Source organism: Alligator sinensis, unplaced genomic scaffold (assembly GCF_000455745.1).
Source record: "Alligator sinensis unplaced genomic scaffold, ASM45574v1 scaffold166_1, whole genome shotgun sequence".
Classification (NCBI taxonomy): Eukaryota; Metazoa; Chordata; order Crocodylia; family Alligatoridae; genus Alligator; species Alligator sinensis.
Window position 1 is genome coordinate 1,661,868 of NW_005842098.1, and position 21,624 is coordinate 1,683,491.

Below are 21,624 nucleotides of genomic sequence, written 5' to 3' on the forward strand. Positions count from 1 at the left end.
ATCCCCGCCCCGCGGCGCTCCCCCTCGGCGGGCGGGCGGCAGCTCCTTCCTACCGCCGCGGGGGTCCCGGCACGCACGGCCCCGCCGCCATTTCGCATGAGCCGCAGCCGCGCGCCACTTCCGCCCCGACCGGGAACCTCTTCCGGGCCCCGCCAGAAACCGGCTGCGAGCCGGGGAGGAGGGAGGGCGCCCCCTGCCGGGGGTCTCCATGGTGACGGCGGGAGTGCAACCCCCCCCCCAAAAAAAACCCAGGCCGAGCGCCCATTGGGTGGAGTGAGTCACGTGGCGGGTCGGGGGAGGGAGTGGATTGTCTGGGTTAGGGTCGCGGTCCGCCTCGGAGTCAGGGCTTGGCCTGGGAGTGGATTTGGGTCCGTACAGCCCGCGCTCTTGCGCTGGTGTCACTCGTTTCGGGGCCCAGCTTGACCCGCCCCTGGCGCAGCAAAGCCTCTTCCTGCGGCCAAACCCCGGTGCCCGTCACCTGGGTCTGGGCTCTGCTAAGGGAAAGGGGTGTTTCTCCACGTTAGTCTCCCCTAGCGAGCAGGCAGGGCACTGGGGTGCACCTCCGTAGACTTGACTGCATAAGACGGGGGGGGCAATTATTTTGGGCGGAGCGCCGCTTACTGAGTTTTGGCAAGCCATCGAGGGCTGCTTGACAGGCAGTCAGAGGCAGGTAAATATTAATTTTCGAAATGTTTTAGCGGCCCTGCAGGCCGAATAGAATAGCCTGGCAGGCTGCATGTGGCCCATGGGCCGCATTTTGCCCACCCTTGGCATAAGATATGACTGAGCTCAGTCAAGGCGTACACTCAAGAGAAGGGCAGACAAAGCAGTCCAAGGACGTCCTCAAGGCCCACTTGAAAAAATGCAGCATCTGCTCCTGGGGGACTATCACCCAGTGTGGCCCCCCAAACGGAGGAAGAGTCAGTTGTGAGGATCTTGGTACTTTGAGACCTCACAACAACAGTGGGAAAAGTGGGAGCAGCAGAAACAACGTGCCGCAGACCAAATCAAGAACCCAGAGCTGCCCAGCCCACACGGAAACATGCGCCCAAGTTGCAATCCTGAATTGGTCTTGTCAGGCGTCTTTGGACCACAGATAAGGCAGTGGTGGAAGACAATTATCCTTGACTATGAGGGTTTGCCTGTGACACAAGATATAGAGAGAGAGCACAAAAGAGCTGGCGTTGACTGCTCTTTTGACCGCATCACAGATTCACAGAAGTTTAGGGCTGGAAGGGACCTCATGAGATCATTGGGTCCAGCCTCCCTGCTCTGGGCAAGAAAGACCGCTGGGGTCAAATAATCCAGATGTTGTAAAAGGATGTCATAATAAAGCAGAGTGATTAGAATACAATAGGTGAGAAAGCGAAGGGGAGGGGAAATGCTGAAAGAACCCAAGGGAGTGAAGAGGTCACCATAGCTAACCCAGGTAATGGGATACGAATCTGTAGTCTCTGTTTAAACCATACTTAACACAGTCCAGTTTGTGGCTGATTTCTTACTCTGCAATTTCATGTTTAAGCTGTAGTTTTAAAATGTTTCTAATTTTTTTATTAAGGGACACCAGCAGGCAACTTGGATGTGGCCTACTTAGGAAAGTGCACAGAAGGGTGTTGCAGTGGCACATACTTCTGCACGACACGTGATCCACCAGGCAACTTTGAAACAGCCAGCATATGCAAAGTGTATAGATGGGAGAAATGCGGATGCTGGCTGTTTCTCCTTATTCAAAATCGGTAGTTAAACAAGTGACTACAGCTTCAAGCAACTCTATGACTTGCGTTACCAAGTGAATCTAAAAGATTTCCACAAACTGTTCTTGCAAACTGTTCTATTAAAACCCAGTCTCTACCTACTTAAAGCATAACAGACTAGGTCAGGGATGGCCAACCTGTGGCTTAAGTACTAAAAGTGGCACAGGCAAGCTGTATGTTTGCAATTGGGAGGGGACAGGCAACACTGGTGGATAGGACAAGGAGCGGAAAACATAGCAGCAGATCAGTCAGGAAACGCAGGGCAAAAAGCAGGAAACGAGGAGCAGGCTGGGCAGGGGAAAGGGATCTGAATGTCTTGCGGGGAGGCAACAGGGCTGATTTGTGGCAAACCTCCTAAAAAGTTTGGCCCCCACTGCACTAAGTTATCCTTTCCATGCACTCCTTTATTTCAAAGACTCTCCACTGGAGCAAAGTATCCACTGTTACACATGAAAGCAACTCTTTGAAGGCCACTGTAGAAATACCTGGTCACTCTAATTTCATGCCAGACTTGGTTAATGAGCTCTTTATTACACTTAACAAATTCAGGATAAATGGGCTTGGTTGCCTCCATTACCTTAAAACCAGCTAAAATACAGAGATCCTCCTGTAAGCCTCTGTGAGGTCACTGCTACATCTCCTAGATCAAGCAGAATTGCTGACCAGCCCCAGGCCTCTGTGAGGTCACTGCATTGTGCTCTGTGGGACTGGCTGATTGCCACAGCCTACAATATGAGTACTTCATAGAGATGAGCTCACTCTTCCCCCCGTTTCTACTTCATGAAAGATGTATCTTTCTTTTCCCAGTATCACCAAGAACCTGTAAAGGTGAATGAAAATTTTATCTTTTCAATCCCCCTCCCTCACCCCCACCCGCGCTTCCCCCCAGAAATGTATTTCTTTCCTTCTTAAAATGGACAAGCTGCCAGAAAAATCTGCTAGATGTTTTGGTCTGTAAGTCTTTCCAGTACTCTTCTGCTTAATGGGTGATTGCCACACCTGCTGAGGTTTAGTCAACTGATAGACTACTAAGAGCTACAAAAGAAATTAAGCCTGGAAGTAGGAAGGAAAGGGAAAAGAGCATAAGGAAAGAGGGAAAACAAAGAAAGCAAATGAGGTTGGAAGGGAGACAAACATGAATAAGGGAATGAGAATAGAAGAGAGATAAAAAGGTGGAGAGCTGCTTCAAATTTTACACAGATACAATAGTTGTTACCATACAAATCTGCTGTTGGGTCTTTTCTGAATAGTTTTATCACAGTATGTCTTGGTATAAAAAACTGAGCCTGTGTACAACTTTCATATAATGATCTGTACAGTTTATATGCAGGGTGCTTATATAAGTACTTATATAGGTGCTTATAAGTCCCTGTGCAACTTTAAACGTTAATGACTTTGGCTACTGAAAGCATAATTCATTATGTTTTTTAGCATAGTGTAAGCATTGTATAGGGTAAGGCTCATAAATGCCAATCATGAAATCACTCAGCTAGAAAATGTTTGCTATGAGTTGGAAAATCAGACTGAACGATGTATCACAAAAGATGGCAGTTATGTTGAAGTCTAGAAATTTGAGCTGTATTGTGTTAAAACTTAATGTATTATGCTTTCAGTCACCATTTACAGTTTGCTTCTATCGAGTTTACATACAAAGTTATTAAATTTAAAGTTGCACAAGGACTTTATAAACAACCTGTATTGTAACTTATATATTGCATCCTTTCTTAGTACCAGTAAATAATGTGCATGATTTAGCTTTAGTCTAATTTTTGAGACAAAGAACAAGTGCCTATGAACTTAGTCAACCAAACAGAGAAAAGAGCTCTCAAAATTAATATGGTACAGGTTTAATATATTTTTAAAATTACAATTTTTATTTAAATAACAGCCAAAAAAACCCCAAAGTTCAGTGTGTCTCAGAGAAGGGGCATACAAATCAAACTCTTTGCTCTAACCTTTTGTTTCCAAACTAGGCACATTTTAGATTTGTAGTATTTGTGTTGTGATGTTTTACAGGACAGGCTGTGGATATATTGAACAAATCCACTACAGTCCCATATCACTCATCCATTAATCACTTTAAAGAAAAGAAAATAGTATGTCCTTGTAGGCCAGTCGTCCTGCAAACACTTTTGCCTGGATGTAGATCCATTTAACCCAGAAGAACTGCATGTATGCACAATATTAATTGCACGTGTGTTTTCATGATTGGGCCCATAGCGTCTCTGGAATGCTGGAACCTTCTTTTAATCTCTTAACTGTAGGGTTTAAATTGTGTGCGCACATATTTTTCAAACCACAACTCTGTCAGGATTAGAGTTCATTTTAAGCAGGGCACTGGGTGGCTTCATAGATACAGATTCAAAACATTGACAGATGACCTTGAGAAAGGGAATCCTGTATATCAAGATTACGTCTAGTATGCACCAGAAAAAAGTTGCAATATCAGTAACCCTCCAAATGTGGATATTCTGGCAAAAAAAAAAAAAAGCCCACCTTCTTTGTCAGTGTATTTGCATCTCCACTCAGGCTTTTGCCAATAAATAAATAAACATTATAAAAATCACACTCTTGACCATTATTATATCAACAAAAGTTTCTAGTGTAGATCTGACCTTTATTCAGCTACTGGCATCTCTCCAGAACCTGGGAATTAGAGATAGGCTTGATGATGATTTTATCTTCTGCAGCCACTTGACCACTAGTTTACTAGATTAAGAATGAGCATTTTATTTCCCATAATCTCAGCAAACACCAGAAGCAGGTACTTTCATATACTACTTTTCTGAAGTGGGCTTGAATCAGTTATGGAAAGAGCTCAGTTTCAACTCTTTAAGCTATCCCTGGTGCCACTGCAAAAATGCCTGGAGTTAAAGAAAAAAGTTTGCTTAGCCATGAAGGATCAAAGTATACGTGAACTGATTTAATTCTTACATCTAGTAAGTTCTGTCATTGTGACAGCTAGAGACAACTTAAAAAGCCACTCGCTGAGTTTTATGTTTCACTACTGAAGTTGCTTCATTTATGGCACACGAATATTTTTCTGAGGCTGTCTTAAATTCAGCCAGGTGGTCCTCATAACTTTTAACAGAGGCCAGCAGCTGATCCCTCTCAACTGCTCCTAGGATGGCCTGGAGGACCACATCAATGCCTAGCCCAAGAATAGCAATTCCAATACCTCCAAGAACAGAAGCACCAATCTGGGCAAGCAGAGTGACCAGTTTGCTAACGGTATTGGTTATAACATTTGAGCCAATTAGTTTCACAGCTAACAGACCAGCAGTGGAAGTAGCTTCCCCAAGAATAATTGAAAAAACTTTGTGTGCTATTGCTATTTTCCCCACCTCTGGCTCTTTGATATCACAAAGTTTTTGGTACAGCATTGGCTCCAGTTTTTCCTTCATTTCTTTGTCAATCTTCCTGACTTCCTGTTGAATCTCACCCATGGCTTGGATGATAATGTCACAGTTTTCCTTAATGGTGCCAGTCTTTCTCATCTGGATGTGGGCAATTGAACACCCCAAATGTGCATTCAGCACGCCAATCAGTTCATTGGTGGCAAGGAAGTTAACTGACATGCAGTCAAGCAGCTCTTGGTGCAGGCGGATCACTTCTTGCCGTCTCTTTGGGTTGTCTGGGTAGAGAAGGTCACTCAGAGCCATTCTTCAGAGAACTGCTGCTGAGAAAAGAAAAGTTCTTTTTTTATATTTGAAGTCTGGGAAAGCAGGTGGGGTTTGGGTAATATGGATAACCGGCATACAGTATTCTGGATCCTTTTAACATGTGTGTTGCATTACTATAGATCTGCTTAAACTAGTTCTTGCTTAACTTTACAGTTTACATCCCCTTTATATTTTACCCAGTGAAACTTAACTGTAAGGTAATCTAGTTGGGCATAATCATGGCATGCAGGGCCAGGCCTGAACACAGGGTCACTCCGTGACCAGATCTGGCATGCAAGGCCAGATTGGGATGCCAGATTGCACCCACAGATTGACCCTGCACATTGCCTCCATGGTGGATCCAGCCTGCAGACTGTCCTCATCTACAGGATCCAGCCTGCAGACCAGCCCTGAACCACTCACCTGGCCCCCTGGACTAGAAGATAAAGCAACATGCTGCTTCAATTCTTTTAACATCTTCCCCTTACGTCTTGGGCCTAATATTTTTGTGGGTGAGTTTTAGTTTGCATTTTTTTCAAGACAAGGCTCGTGCTTTTTCATGTAGATATCACAGTGATAGACATCCTAGGAATATCTAAAATTGATAGTTAGATATTTCCTCCTACTCAGGCCCTTCATATTATTTTTCTTCTTACTGGTTTTTGCATTCACTACCAGTTCAGAATCATCTGACTCTAACCCTGCAGACTGGACTTTACTAGACGCCATTCCACTCCCCAGTAGGATACATTACATGTAGTTATTTCACTGGTTCCTCAATCAGCTTTCAGTGCAAGTGGCACTGTTTGGATAAATGCCAATTTGAATGAATTTTTAATAATTTTCATTAATGTTATTTTAATGTTATTAATGGAATAATTTGCATTAATGTTATTGTCTTCACTCACTGTCTTATAATGCTGTCAAAAATTGAACACTTAATCCATGCTTCTCTTTTAGAATGAAGGGCGTGTTTTTCATCTGCATTCTGAGTTTGTGATTTCAGTGAAATACAATGAACTGAACTGAACCCAAGAATTTTGAAAGCAGGTACTATTCCTTATCAATTCTGCCTAAGGAAAATAGAATACTGGCTTTTTTCTGACTCAAAATAGTCTTAAGATTATTTCATTCTAATTATTTCTCTGTTAGATTGTTAAGTAGCACTACAGTGTAGAAATATTGAGAGGATTAAATGTGTTAATAATTAGTACAAAATGTTATAGTGAATGTCAATAATATAACAGGTATCCAGGTTGTAGCCATATTGGTCTAGAGGAAAAGGCAACCAGGACTTCTAGTAGAGAGGATATCTTTTATTAGACCAACAAGATTTTTGCAAAAAAAAATTCTTTAGTTGCAAGCTTTTGGGCACAAACACCCTTCATCAGGCGTTGGAGAAAAGATTGTAAAAGTTCTGGGAAGACATGAAAGTTCATGTTTCATAGGATTTCACAGAGGAGTCGATAGATGGAAAACTCCTTTGGGCAGTCAGTTCATAGCTGGTATGGAGCCTCTCGCCTCCTGTGAGGATCTGTGATGATGCAAATTACCTTGATATAACAGACACTTAAGAGGCAGAAGAGGCCTTCTAGCTCCTATTTTTTTATCCCTGGCCATTTCAGGTTCATCCTATTACTCTGATGTATGCATCTTCTGAAAATCAAAATCAGCTCCTCTCCTTCTTGGCATTTATTCTTTTTCAGATAGGTATTACATTACCTTCAGTAGTCAGACTGTCCATATAATATATAAATATCCATGCATACTCTTACGTCAGCCTCTTCTGCCCAATAAAAACTTTATCTTAAAAATGTACACAGTCAATGATATATACGACCTACCTGTTTTTATTCAGAGCCTCTGTAATCAGCTGTGGATGTGCAGGACAATGAATTCTTTTTTCACTGGCTTCCTCTCGTATTTTCTGATAGACTATGATGACATAGTCTGTAGGGATTGTTACTCCAGCTGGGTCCTGCTGCCTGCCTGGTTTGTAGGTTATTTTAACGTATCACTGCTCTCTAGAATCAACATCCAGGCTCAGAGCTCATTGTCTTTTTTTCCCACTCCTTGCAGTTTTAAAATGCTTTCATGTATTTTGTGCTGATAAAAAGTCCTTGATTGGCAGGGATAGATCAAAAGGTCTTCTGTTTTTAAGGTAGAAGTATAGCAGCAATCCATATACATTTAGCGCAAGTCCCACCAAAATATTTATAAAATATGTATTCTATATATTTCATTGCTTTGCAAACATGTTGTTTAATTGTTACTCTAAACATATGAATTATGGAAGAAAAGTGATGAGCAATCTAAAACAAACAGAAAAGTATATACCTCAGGAAAGGTAAGCCCTCAGCACACCAGGGTGAGATGCAGTCACATGGCTAGACAGACCTTTCTCAAGTTAAATGGGTGTGTACTAAGGATAAACACATGCACTAACAGAGACATAAATATATATCTTCAGTCTTGATTTTCCTCTGAACACTGAGCCATCGTCCCAATACAAAATCAATCCACAAAATTCCCCTTAATTTCAGAGTTATGTGCATGCTGGAATGTAAAACCAAAGAAAATTCTGAGGATAGAACCACTAATTTTCTTCAACTGTTTTTTAAATTTGAAAGTTTCCCATTCAAGAGCTTACCAGGGTCACCTAACTTAGATTGTAAGATATGAGGGCATCATCACCCTATTGGTCCCTTTACATTTGAGATTGATTTGGAAAGACCTTCACCAAAACTTTGTTCCCTCTACATATTCCTTCAGTTTCTGCTGAGCTTCCTGCCAAATTCAGATCTTCAACACTGTTTGTGAGGGCTCTGATCAGTGCCAAGCCTTCTGGCATATAGTGTTTATACTATAGTTCAGAACATGAATGACAATTATTAACAGGAAATAAACCATTGTTCCTCAATATAAATTTTAAAATGTCATATTTTTAAGAATTTTAAACATTATTTGATATTTAAGTAATGTCTTATAGTTGGTAAATCCTACAATCCTGTACCTGAAATGTTTCTTGGTCTTCATTTTCTTACTGATAATTATCTTACTCAAGAACATAAGACACTTCAGGCCTTCTTCTATGGAAATCAGTAGGAATTTTGTCATTGAGTTCAATGGAAGCAGAAATGAGTAATTTACTCATGAGTAAATGATGCCAGGCAGGCATCTACATGTGCAGGGAAGCAGCAGCAGATTTGCTGCCAAACTGCTGCTACTTCCTGGGGTCCTGCCGTGGGGTCCTGCCACCACCAGGGGAGCTCCAGGCTTTGGTTGCAACTGGCAGCCCTTTTCAAAAGCCAGGGCCACATGCTGCTCTGTGGCCAGACCCTTCCTTGGCCAGGAGTAGCGTGCCCAGCACAGTAACAGCACATGGCAGCACTGTCCTGGACACTTGTGCCTCCCCACGCCATGATTGTTCCAGCCCCTTCCCCTGGCAGCAATAACCAGCACTCCCGTTGGCCTCTGGGCTGGCCCTGCTGGCCCACCGCATCAACTGCCACCTGGCTCATGGCTGTCTGGGCCCTCCCGGCTCCCCTGTGTCCAGCAACCACCTCCCGCCTGCTGCATACTATCCCAGGGCCGTTGCTGCACACCTGCTGCCTCAATCTGTCTGCCTGCCTTAGACCGCAGCAGTGACACTGACAACGGGATCCAGAATGCAACTGCTGGGACCACTGTTGCCTGCCTGGGTGTCCAGTCATGCCACTTCTGGGCCCTCTGGGCCAACCAGGACTGGTGGCTGCATGTCGTCCAGCATACCTGGGATGACAAGCAGTGTCTGGAGGCATTCTGAATGACCTGGGACACCTTCCAGGATCTCCTGGAGCAGTTCCAGTCACACCTGAAGTAACAGGACCTCACCATGTGCTCGCTCCTCCCTGCAGACACCCAGCTGGCCCTCACCCTGCTGAAGCTGGCCATGCCCACCAGCCTCTGTACATCGGCAACCTGTTCGGCGTGGGCAAGGCCACCACTGGGAAGGCAGTCCTGGAGGTGTGTGGCACCCTTCAGGATGTGCTGGTAGACACCATGCTCCATGTGCGCGACCCCCTGGCAGTGATGGCCGTGTTCTGTGCCCTGGGATTCCCCCAGTGAATTGGGACCCTGGACAGGACCCACATCCCCATCACCTGCCTGCCCCACAAAGATTGTCCCTATTACAGCCGGGGGGAGCTTTCGCTCCATGGTGCTGCAGGCAGGCTGTTGCGGACCACTGCAGGGCCTTCATGTATGTGAGCGCCAGCTGGGTAGGCAGCACTTACAATGTCTGTTTCTTTAGGAACTCTGGCCTGCCAGCTCTGGAGCACAGCAGCCGCTTCACACCAGGGGTGCTGGACCTGCAGCTGGGTGCCATGGCAGTCCCACCCCTGCTCATCAGGGACCCCACCTACCCACTCTTGCTCTGGTTCATGCACCCCTACACTAGCCAGCTAGACCTCTGCCAGGCCCACTTTAACCACAGCTTGGACTGGACCCACACCCTGGTGGAGTGCACCTTTGGCCACCTCAAGAGCCACTGGTGCACCCTCACTGCCCACCTCAGATTCACTGAGAACAATCTCTCCCGGGTCATCTTCGCAGTCTGAGTGCTACATAACATCTGTGAGGCCCAGGGTGAGCTCTTCCATGAGGCCTGGACAGAGGAGGCACAGTGGGCAGAGGACATGTGGAGGTGGGAGCGCTACCTGCGGCAACAGCAACAGTGGCAGCCCCTTCCCCCCCAAGGTGCAGAAAAGCTGTGCATCTGCCACTGGGGGCCAGGTCACTGGGTGTGTGAGGCACCGGCGGACCACCTCCTCCAGCACTCCCTGTTCTATTCCACCCTGCACCACTGCTCACCCGCAGCACCACGCTCACTGCAGTCACGTCTCAGAAGAACAAGTCTTTATTTCCCTCACATCAACCAGAGCTCCCCTCCCTCCCCAACAAACAGAACCCCTCCATCACCTACCAACAATAAAATGTCTTCTTCCCCATGAAAACTATGTACACTGTACTTTATGTGCCATCCTAAGGTGGGGGGGCATGGGGTGGGGGTGCCTAGGCAGCAAAACCCAGGGACAGGCGGCCAGCACCTGGGCCTCTGGCCATTCTTCTATGGGTGCACAGGCCATGGCACATGAGGTGGGTGGGGGGCTCACCCAGGGGAGATGACAGCCAGTGCTCCTCTGGCATGGGTGGCTCCCTCTCCACCAAGCGCTGTCAACAGCCACCAAGGCTGGCATGCAGTCCTGGCCCTGCTGCAGGCAGCTCTGGCTCTGTGCCTGCATAGAGCCAGGGCGAGTAGCGGACCTGGGCCCAGGCAGGGGCGCTGGGCCAGGGGCTCCTGACTGCTGAAGGTACCACAGGACCTCCTCACAGACCCAAGCAGGGGCCTGCAGCTGGGCAGCAGGTGGCTGCCAGGGGGCAGGTGGGGCTAGGGTCAGGGACTGGGCAGCAGGTGGCATGAAGGCAACTGCCAGAGTGTGACAGGGGTGAGCTTTCACGCTCACATAGCCACCAGTCATGCCAGCCCCAGCCATGTGCACTGGGGCAAGGGCCCTCCCCGCCCCTGCCCTCCGCCCCTGCCCACACTCCCCTGGGTTCCCCTCCAAAGCATGCAGAGAGGTGTGAGAGTGCTAAACTTTATTTAGGAGCCTGTTTCCCCACAGCTACATGGGCGTGGGCCTCTCACGTGCTGAGGATTGATGCTGATGGTGGGCAGCAGGGAGCAGGTATATGTAGTGCAGCCACATGTAGCCCTCCATGTGGCGGCGGAGGTTGTGGGGCAGTGTCCTCAGACACAGGGCAGAGACACAGGGGGCAGTGTCCTCAGACAGCAGGGACGGTGAGCTGGCATCTGGTCAGGGCCCCTCCAGGGAGGAGCTGCCCCTCATGGCAAGGCCTAGGGCTGTGGAGCTGGTGTGGCAGGTGCTGGCCCAGGCTCCCTGAGCTGCTGGTAGGAGCTGCAGCCAGGGAGCTCAGCAGGATGAGTGGCTGTAGGCCTGAGCGGCCCTCCCCCAGTGACGTGTCAGCAGGGGTGGCAGCCTGGGGCAGTAGCCCAGGTAGGCCACCCCTGCCGCTGTAGACAGCATACCTGTGGCCTGGATCCTGAGGTGCAAGGATCTCCATCAGTTGCTGCATAAAGGGCATGTACTTATGGGCACTCCCTGACTGACAGTTGTGGTTGTTGATGGCCACCCACTGTCCCTGCAAGGCCTTGATCTTTATGTGGCACTGCTGTGCCAACTGGTTGTGCCCACTCTCCCGCATCCAGACCCTACAGCGCATCATAAACATGGGTGTTGGACCACCCTTCCCACTCAGACTGGTGCTGCACTTCTGTCTCACCTTACAGTGCCACAAGGTCACCAGTCTTCTGCGACCAGTTGGGGCCCTGGGTGGTAGGCATGGGTGCAGGCATGGGCGTGGGTGAGGAGGATTCCATGGGGGGGTCCCGCGTTGGCTCTATGGGTCACCATGCAGCTGTCCCTGTGCTGCCAGGCCTGGACAGTGTCCTGCAGCCACACAGCTGAGGCACTGCCCCACAGGACCTACAGGCTTAGGGCAGGCTGCTGAGGGTGGACTGCAGGCAGGTGGCGCTGGCCCTGGCATCCAGAAGCAGCCTGCAGCTGGACCTGGATGCTAGCAGGCCTGGCTGGAGCCTACAGCACCCTGCAGCAGGCTGCAGCACCCTGCTGGCCTGGACGGCACAGGCCAGGCAGGCATGCGGCACTGAGGTGCCAAGCAGTGATGCCAGGGGGCTAGCAGGCTGGTGCAACTAGCCTGCAGCCTGTCCAAGTGGACACAGGGACCTGGAGTTCTCTCAGGCTCACTGCTGGTGTGCCCCAGGGCTCAAAATGCCTGCAGGCTTTTAAAGGCCTGTGGCAGGGGCTGCCATAGAGGCAGCCCAGCCCTGGAGCAGGAGAGGCTCCCAGCCCAGAGCCATAGGGCTAGCCTCAGGCCAGCCCCCTAGTAGCCATGCTGACCTGGGAGCAAATTTGCCCCTGGGTGGCATCTACACATGCATTACTATGCAGTAACTAATGCGAGTAAATTTGATACCTACATTTGCAGGTATCAAATTTACTCATGATTAGGTGTTTTTATTGAGCAGTAAGCATGCACATGTGTAGATGTGCACACTTACTGTCTGCCAATATTCATAGATGCTAGGGTCGGAAGGGACCTCAACAGATCATCAAGTCCAACCCCCTGCCCTAGGCAGGAAAGACTGCTGGGTTCAGATGACCACAGCCAGGTGCCTATCCAACTTGCTCTTAAAGACCCGCAAGGTAGGAGAGAGCACCACCTCCCTTGGAAGCCCATTCCAAGTTTTGGCCACCCTTACAGTGAAGAAGTTTTTCCTGATGTCTATCCTGAATCTGCTCTCTGTCTGTTTGTGACCACTGTTCTTTATTACCCCAAGAAGCACCCTGGTGAACAGAGCATCTCCGATTCCTTGCTGTGCCCCACTAGTGAATTTGTAGGTGGCCACAAGATCACCTCTCAGCCTTCTCTTGTGGAGGCTGAAGAGGTCCAGGTCCCTCAGTCTCTCCTGATAGGGCTTGGCTTGTAAACCCTTAACCATACGAGTGGCCCTCCTCTGGACCCTCTCAAGGTTATCCACATCCTTCTTAACCATATAACCAGGGACGTTGATCCCAGGGACAGTGGAAGCCATAGTGTTGCTGGTAGGATTTACAGGCCCAAAAGTGAGTAATGAGTTAGGCCTGATGGTCTAAACCTTGCACAGAGTAGAAATGAAACAGGTATGGGGTTAGTGCCTGGAAGGAAAGGACATTTCTTTCTCTCTCTCTCTCTCTCTCTCACACACACACCATCTCTGACTATAAATACATATCAGGCAGCCAGAAATGTAAGGAGGTAAAACAAAGGGAACTAAAATGAGCTAAAAGACAACAATCAATCTTCCTGTTTTTCAAAACAGACAAGGCCTTTCTGCAGTCTGGCTCAGGCAATACACTACCTAAGAAAGTAGATGAACAAAAGCAAGATGGAAATGACTTTAATATAGAGACTGTGCCTGTGGCAACTGATGATGAAGAAAAGCTGCCAGATGCATCATGTAACTCCAATCTAATACTTTCAAAAGATAGTCAGGTAATATCACCATTAGCACCACTACGTTCAGAAGAAGGGTTACAAAAAACAGGAGAGAGTAGTACTACACAATCTGATTCATGCTTTTTCAAAGACCCAGGCTTGTGGCCTAAACTGATAACAGATTCTGTCTGGCAAAAAATTGTTCTATCTGGTGTCCTGACTTTTGAAGAAATGTGGAAGCTAGCAAAGTCAATTCCAAAACATGTTGGTGTGCATAAGTATCCTGAATTTCTTCTCAAGTGTAAGACTTCCAATGGAGAACAGCTACCAAGAGACTGGCTTGTTTGGAGTCCTACCCAATCAGGTGCTGTATTGTTTTCCATGTCGGGGGACAGAAACAATGCAGAATGCTGGCAAAAAGTGAAGGGTATTCACCAAATGTGACAAAATGGCAAAAGCTGTATCATGAACTTCCTGAACATGAAAAGAGCATCGAACATACAACTTGCTACTGCCAGTGGAAGGAATTACAGCAGTCACTGTCAGGTGAACATGGAGTGGGCAGTGCTGTTCAAAAACAAATATTAAGAGAAGCAACAAGATGGAAAGAAATACTGAGAAGATTGTTGGATGTTACCTTATGTCTTGCTTCAAGAGGTTTAGCGTTCCAAGGGGATAATAATCTGATAGGTGACCCACGCAGTCGTGGGACTCTTGAGTTAATACCTCATTCTGACAGCATCACTCGTGAACATTGGGCCAAAGTCAAACAGAAGCAAACAGAGGTAAAAACGATGCAAGGACTGGCTCATTATCTCTCATGGGAGAGTCAGAATGAGTTTACTGAATTATGTGGTAAGAGTGTGCAGACGGCCATTCTTGCAGAGAGAGAAAAGACCATTTATTATTCTACCATACGTGATGCTACGCCTGATGTCTCTCACCAAGAACAACACATGTTGATAATCCGATTTGTAGTTCACAACAAAAATACTGGTACATTTAGCATTGTAGAAAGGTTTTTTGAGTTTATCAACTTTGTTTTAGAAAATGGAGAGCAGATAGCTGAAATGCTAATTGCCAGCTTGAAGCGTCATAACATTCCTCTTGATGATTGTAGGGGTCATGGTTTTGATAATGGCTTTAATATGTCAGGGAAAATAAAAGGTGTTCAGGCCTGCATTATGTCCAAAAATGAAGTTGATGTGTATTCTCCTTGTGCTTCCCATTCACTAAATCTTGTAAGAGTTAATGCTGCAGCAGCACGTACTGAAACATTAACATCTTTTGGTTGTGTGCAGCAGCTTTTTGTGTTTTTCAGTGAGGTAGAAAATTATAACAGGTAAGATACACTGCTCACTCCACTCTCTGTCAGAGACATGCTGGGCTGGACGTGCTAATGCTATCCGTCCACTCACCAAGCATCTTCCAGGTATTCTGGAAGCACTGGAATGTGCTCTTGAATTAAATTTGACACTAAAGCTCAATCACAGCTGGAAGCACTGGAAAGGTACTTCAGCTCATTTTCATGCCTTTTGTTGGCTAGCTTCTGGTACAAGGTTCTTACAAGTATTGATGACAGAAACAAGATTTTACAAGTCAGGGGACTCTCTCTTGATTGAATCAGTAAAAGTAAAACAACTTGGAGATCAGTGGCCCAAAATTCTACAGGAAGCATGTCTTGTAGCAGAAGGCATGGGAATTTTGCCACAGTTACCAAAGAAGAGCGGCAAGAAGCGAAAAAGATTTCATGATGACACAGCTGAGGAATCACATTCTACCATCTCTGAAAATGATCCAGAATCTTTATTTAGAAGGAATGTTTTTGATGCAACTTTGGACAACATTATCTATGGATTAGAGTGCAGATTCAAAGCAACCAATAACATTTTATTTTACATTTCGTTCAGTCCTAAAATATGTGACACTAGATCCTGTGGAACTGGACAAAGCTTCTAAATGTCTACTTCACAGGTATCCTACAGATCTTTCTGAGAATTTTCCTTGTGAAACGTTGCATCTGAAAAAAAATTCACAGTTTACAATTCACAGTAAATGTCAGCAGGGGGAGTCATATAACAATCCACCCTGCTGATCTCTTTAGTACTTAATTACTGCAGGGAGTGCTGGCAAACCAATAATCCCCTCACTCCCGAAATGTATTCCTCCCCCTCCCCACTTCCCTGAAGCTGTAGCTGTCCACAGAGATCCCCACGCCAAGCCACAATAGCCTGCACAGTCCTCCCCTCCCCCACCCCCAATCCTCATGGACTCCCACACCAATCTGCCTGTGAAAGAAAACACATCACATCCACATGGTACTTTATAAATTAAAACCTTTATTTTCACCTTTAAAATATTTGTTTCAATCCATGATAAAAATATTACTCACTGAATAAAAGCTTTAACCTTAGAAAGAAAAAAACAGTATAAAACAGTAGAAAAATATAGTAGAAAAATATAAAATTCTTTTTCCTTTGTATATAAACTATAAATAAATCACTAACAACTATACTATAAATAATAAATAACTAGAAATACTCTATTCTATTCTATTTCTATATCTATTCTATAACCCTTCTAATTTTATAATGTGTCTAATCTTATGTCTATAATCTTCTATTTTCTATCTTCTATCTTCCGTTGTTTTTAATCTTCATTTTCTGCTTCTATCTCTGCTCTTCTGAAAGTCCTGCAGGGGAAGATAGAAGATGTGTTTGGCCCATATTCCCAGATTCACAAAATCACACCTTCATGCACATGAGAGTGACAGCCACACAGCTAAGGCAATGCCCCACAGCACCTGCAGGCTTAAGGCAGACTGCTGGGGGTAGGCTGTGGGCAGGTGGAGCTGGCTCTGGCATCCAGAAGCAGCCTGCAGCTGGGCCTGGATGCTGGCAGGCCTGGCTGGAGCCTACAGCACCCTGCAGCAGGCTGCAGCACCCTGCTTCCCTGGATGGCACGGGCCAGGCAGGCACGTGGCACTGAGGTGCAGCGTGCCAGGCAGCTAGCAGGCTGGGGCAACTGGCCTGCAGCCTGCCCAAGGGGCTGCATCTAGGGAGAAAGAATCACCAACACACCTACAGACTGGGAGGTGACTTCCTAAGCAGCACAGGAGCAGAAAGGGATTTCAGAGTCATAGTCAACTCCAAAATGAACATGAGTCGTCAATGTAATGAAGTGATAAGTAAAGCCAATCGCACTCTTTCATGCATTAGAAGGTGCATCACGAGCAGGTCTAAGGAGGTGATACCTCCCCTCTGTGCAGCATTGGTAAGACCACAGCTGGAGTACTGCATCCAGTTCTGGGCACCAGACTTCAAGAGGGGTGTGGATAATCTTGAGATGGTCCAGAGGAGGGCTACTCATATGGGTCCACAGGTAAGACCCTTCAAGGAGAGATTGAGGGACCTGAATCTCTTCAGCCTCCGCAAAAAAAGGCTGAGGGGGGATCTTGTGGCCGCCTACAAATTCATTTGGGGGGCACAGCAAGGAATAAGGGATACACTGTTTACCAGGGCACCCCTTGGCTTACTAGGAACAATAGCCATAAAATGATGGAGAGCAGATTTAGATTAAACATTAGGAAAAAATTATTTATGGTGAGGGTTGCCAAAATCTGGAATGGGCTTCCAAGGGAGGTGGTGCTTTCCCCTACCTTGGAGGTCTTTAAGAGGAGACTAGACAAGCACCTAGCTGAGGTCATCTGACTCTAGCGCTCTTTTCTGCCCAGGGCAGGGGGTCGGACTCGATGATCTACTCGATGATCTACTCAATGATCTACCCTTCCAATCCTAAAAATCTATGAAATCTATGAAGTATTACCTGAATATTTCAAATATTACCTAAATATTAATATATATCAATTACCTACATTTAAAAAAAAAACCTAAATATTTCAAATATTACTTAAGTATTTCAAAGGTCCTGCCTTTAAATGGGATGCAAAAATAATGGTCACCATAGCTGGTGGCTGGCCCTGGCAACTCCAGCGGCCCCTTCCACCACCACTGCCAAGGCCACAGAGCTGCCCTGTTACACTTATTCTTATACTTAAATGCTATATTTTTGCTTATATGTAAAGGGTCAAGTTCAAACCTAGCATAAGCATCATATCAGCGAAAGGCATCTGCTTACACCAGACCTGAATTTACCCCACAGAAGGAGGCATGCAAAATGTAAAGGGTTACGCCAATGTGCTGTTTAAGAGAAATTCTTTTCTCGTTCCAGTTGTCTTTTTAAATAAGTATGAAATATTCTATTACAGCGCAGAATACAAGTATCTCTGATTTTCCTCACCTGTAAGTTTGTTTGTTTTTTGGTTTGGTTTTCAGTGTGCAGTCTCCTTCCTGGAAATGTTGTCCTTCTTGGGTTCAGAGACAGATGAGGAAAGACTGATCAAAGCCAGCCAGACTCTGTATGATTATGTGTATTTATATGTCTCTTCAACCAACACAATATTCAGAATCCTCAATCAGCACCTTGGTACCCACTTCCCCATCATTTCAGTGACAGAAAGCCTTAGCCTTAAAGAGAACCTTCAGCTCTTGGTCAGCTCTCTGAAAGAGATGCAAACTGTTGTAGAAACAGAAGCCAAAGATGTTAAGCATCACATCGGCCAACAGTTGTATGCTAAAATTGCTGGCCCCATCACCTCTCTGCAGGAGAAGATTGCAGTTGTAAAGGACCTGTATGAAAATTATAAGGGAGTTTTAGGAGGTATATGTGGTCCATTCATTGCAGTGCTGCTGAAACATGGCAATCTCTCAGACTCAATAGAGTCTGCCATTCATCAGTTGGTGACTTCCCCTGCCTTATCCCTCCAAGTTGCTGACCTTATAAATCACAATGACCTCACGAAAATACTACCAACTACTGACAATAGCAGCATCCCTTCAAGGAGTACCGCTCAGCAGACTGGACCACTCAATCCGTCAACCAGTTTCTCACTGCCTGGCTTCAAACAAGCTATTCTTCAGGGACAAACTACTAAGAACAGCCTGAAAATAGCAGCAGACTATCTGGAAGAAGCTGTCAGGGTACTAAAACCATCTTGTGAATTATTCCAATGCATTGTTAAACTGGTCGAGGTCTGTATCTCACTGGTGCCCGAGAAGGTGCAGTGATCCATCAGGCAAATGCTCACATGGTAGAGATCCATTTCTTTCCTTTCTGTTCTTACAACCAGGAAAGTTATGCAAAGGAACAAGAGATAATTTCTGCTTCCTCAGTAATTTCCTCTGTCACATTTAGCATCCAGATTTGAACATTGTATTAAAGAGTGAAAGTCAAGCCTGGTTGTTTTGTTAATGCAAAATCTGAATAAATAAAAATTAACAGGAAACTAACTCAAAAGGTAACGTGAGTGTCAAACTGTTGACTGTTGAAATTGTATCTTTATTAAGTATGTTTTAACAGTCTGGCCAAGCCTATTTGATTATTTCAATAGTGTTAGTTCAGTTTGACTTGTCTACTTTTGTGAGTTGGGCAACTAGAGTTCCTTGATTTTAAATTAGCTGTGATAGGGGTATTCTTAGGGAAACTGACCACTGATTGGATTTGCAGGTGATTTATCATTTTGGAGCAGAGGACCATTGCGATTTGAGATCGTAATGTGCAGTAAAGTGAAGAATGATTTTGTGCATCTATCAGTTTTTCTGTGCTACCGTGGCTATGTGACTTAGAGGTAAATCGACAGAAGGACTTGGGCAACTAACTCAGTTAAGGCACCTATAGGTCTTCATAATTTTTGGTCAACTTTCTAATCCTGGAGGCACCTACATTTCCTGGACGCCTAAATTTGGAGGTGGACAGATGAAACAATTATATTGGTTTACTTCAAGAAACACTGAGCCAATGTAGCTGTTTTTTCTGTCTGTTCCTAAGCCACTGTGACTTTAAATCAATTTAATTTATTTTTAAAGTTACAGCACTAGTCTATTTGTACAAGTAAAGGAGTGGACAGATACTGCAGCTACATTGGCTTATCTGACACACAGTTCAGCAGCCTGTCCCTCAGCCCTTTTTAAATGTTTTATCATTACATCTGAAAGTTCCCTGGGCATCTAATAAATGTCTATTTCTGAGCCTTCCTAGAAGTACCTAAATCATAATGGGCCTTTGTACCCGCCACATTTTTTGCCCTTTCTTGCACTGCAACAGCGTGACTGTTTGCACAGGCAGGTTTTCCAGACACTTTAAAAGTCTTTCTGGTGCATTAAAGTAAGATTCCTCGGATGTAGTTTAGTTTGGCTCACCACGAATTAAAGCATTGCATCCATGGACTGGTTGCATGCAAACACAAAGGCACTCAAAAACGTGTAATGAGCCTCTTTATCCACCAGATGGAGCTGCGGCTTTTCTATAGTTCACCACTTTGAATTGCTTCTGCTTTCAAATTGCTTCCACTTTTTTTGTTTTCATGTACCATTTGCCAGCTCCCTGTTCCCACAGCTGCGTGGCAGGACATGGGGTAGGGGGCCCTGGCCCAGGGGAGGCAGTGCTGGACCACCCCACTCTCCTGCCATGCTGGCCAGAGACTGAGCTTAATTCGTTCGAAAACCAAGTGTGTGCAAACACAATGATGCAACGCTCTAAAATAAACAAGTTTAAATTGTATAAACCTATTTAATTTAGTAAGGATTAAACCCCATGGTGTGTATAGGCATCCAACATTGCTGAGCAGCAGAATAGCTAACTCAGGCCAGAGTCTGGTTTGGGATCTACAGTGTAGACATTCCCCTGCCACCAGAGTCTGGGTCCATCAATTCCTAGTTGGGGAAAATTGTACTGAGCAGGTTAATAGAAAAATACATCAGCTAGGATGCACAAATATAATTTTACATAAGCATAAATTTCAGATGGTGCAGAGCTCCTAAAAGGCTAGTAGTAAATGAACTGAATGAAGACTGGATCAGTGAGACATTTAAAGAAAATCTCAATTGCCATGCTAGAGAAAAGCTGTGATGCACTATAAAAATATATTGCAAATGGGTTGCAGGAATCAGGAAGGATATTGCTGCATAATTAAGTAAATAACATAGTGGCCAGGTTGTAAAAGAAACAAAGTGGCTATTTGGTAGTCTGTGTAAATGCATTACTGAGTTTCAGTTCAATTTTTAGTGGCTAGATGTCTTCAGTGTAAAACAGTATAATCATATTTGGTCATCTTGTTAATAGACTGAGCTCAGACCAAAGCCTCAATGAGCCAGAGGCTAAACAACAACCTCATGTTTAAGATATGGCCCCTCTAAGACAGACATAATCAAGTGGAGTGGGAAATTTTCATTACTGTTCACACGCTGTAGTTGTTTTGGGATTAAAGAACCTCATAGTTATTGCTTTGATGCCTCAGAGATATGCTAAATTAACTTTTAAAAATTAGGAAAGCATATATTTAAATAGTATTCTTATTTCAGTATGTGACATGAATTATGATCACTGGTATCACACACTGAAAGTAAAAGCAATAAAATAGAAGGGACAGTTAGTTTTAATAGTATCACACCCCTCCCCGACACACACACACACACTAAGGTAAGGGAGGAAAGTGGATCCGGCAAACTATAGGCCCATCAGCCTGACTTCTATCCCAGGGAAGATCTTAGAAAAGTTTATTAAAGGGGCCATCCTTAATGGACTGGCCGATGCCAACATCCTGAGGGATAGCCAGCACGGGTTTGTTGCGGGTAGATCTTGCTTGACCAATCTCATTTCCTTCTACGACCAGGTGACCTATCACCTAGACAAGGGAGAAGAGATTGAGGTCATATATCTTGACTTCAAAAAAGCCTTCGATCTGGTATCCCATGATCACCTCTTGGCAAAACTGGCCAATTGTGGCCTTGGGTCCACCACGATCCGCTGGCTGGGAAATTGGCTCCATGGTTGGACCCAGAGGCTAGTAATTGACAGAAGTCAATCATCATGGTGCCCGGTGACCTTAGACCTGTACTGTTCAACATCTTCATTAATGATGTGGACACTGGAGTCAGAAGCAAACTGGCCAAGTTCACCAATGACACCAAACTTTGGGGAAAAGCATCCATACCAGAAGACAGGGGGCGTGATCCAGGCTGACCTGGACAGGCTCAGCAAGTGGGCGGACGAGAATCTGATGGTGTTCAACGCCGATAAATGCAAGGTTCTCC

The 21,624-nt window shown here is 45.5% G+C and overlaps 3 protein-coding genes across 5 annotated transcripts in view; 1 reads left to right on the top strand and 2 right to left on the bottom strand.

Annotated features, from left to right (window-relative positions):
• Positions 1 to 172, bottom strand: part of WBP11 (WW domain binding protein 11) — an 18,125-nt gene extending 17,953 nt beyond the window's left edge. Inside the window, exon 1 of the mRNA XM_025204834.1 lies at positions 23 to 172. The gene's annotated coding sequence lies outside the window, so the exon portion shown is untranslated. The remainder of the gene's footprint in view (positions 1 to 22) is intronic.
• Positions 173 to 1,891: 1,719 nt separating this feature from the next.
• On the top strand, positions 1,892 to 18,600 carry LOC102377102. Of its 3 annotated transcripts, none has more exons than XM_006024227.2 (4): positions 1,892 to 2,582; positions 5,747 to 5,928; positions 6,377 to 6,466; positions 17,809 to 18,600. In XM_006024227.2, exon 4 carries the CDS (start codon positions 17,830 to 17,832, stop codon positions 18,598 to 18,600), a length of 771 nt encoding a protein of 256 aa, XP_006024289.1. In that variant the 5' UTR covers positions 1,892 to 2,582; positions 5,747 to 5,928; positions 6,377 to 6,466; positions 17,809 to 17,829. The 3 variants fall into 3 exon arrangements, with proteins under 3 accessions (XP_006024289.1, XP_025060580.1, XP_025060579.1); XM_025204794.1 differs by lacking the exon at positions 1,892 to 2,582 and adding an exon at positions 2,901 to 2,926; XM_025204795.1 differs by lacking the exon at positions 5,747 to 5,928.
• On the bottom strand, positions 4,593 to 7,340 carry SMCO3 (single-pass membrane protein with coiled-coil domains 3). Its single transcript, XM_006024191.2, has 2 exons — positions 7,261 to 7,340; positions 4,593 to 5,430 (listed from the first exon to the last, which is right to left on the bottom strand). The coding sequence occupies exon 2, from the start codon at positions 5,414 to 5,416 to the stop codon at positions 4,727 to 4,729; it is 690 nt and encodes a 229-aa protein (XP_006024253.1). The 5' UTR covers positions 5,417 to 5,430; positions 7,261 to 7,340; the 3' UTR covers positions 4,593 to 4,726.
• Positions 18,601 to 21,624: the final 3,024 nt, after the last annotated feature.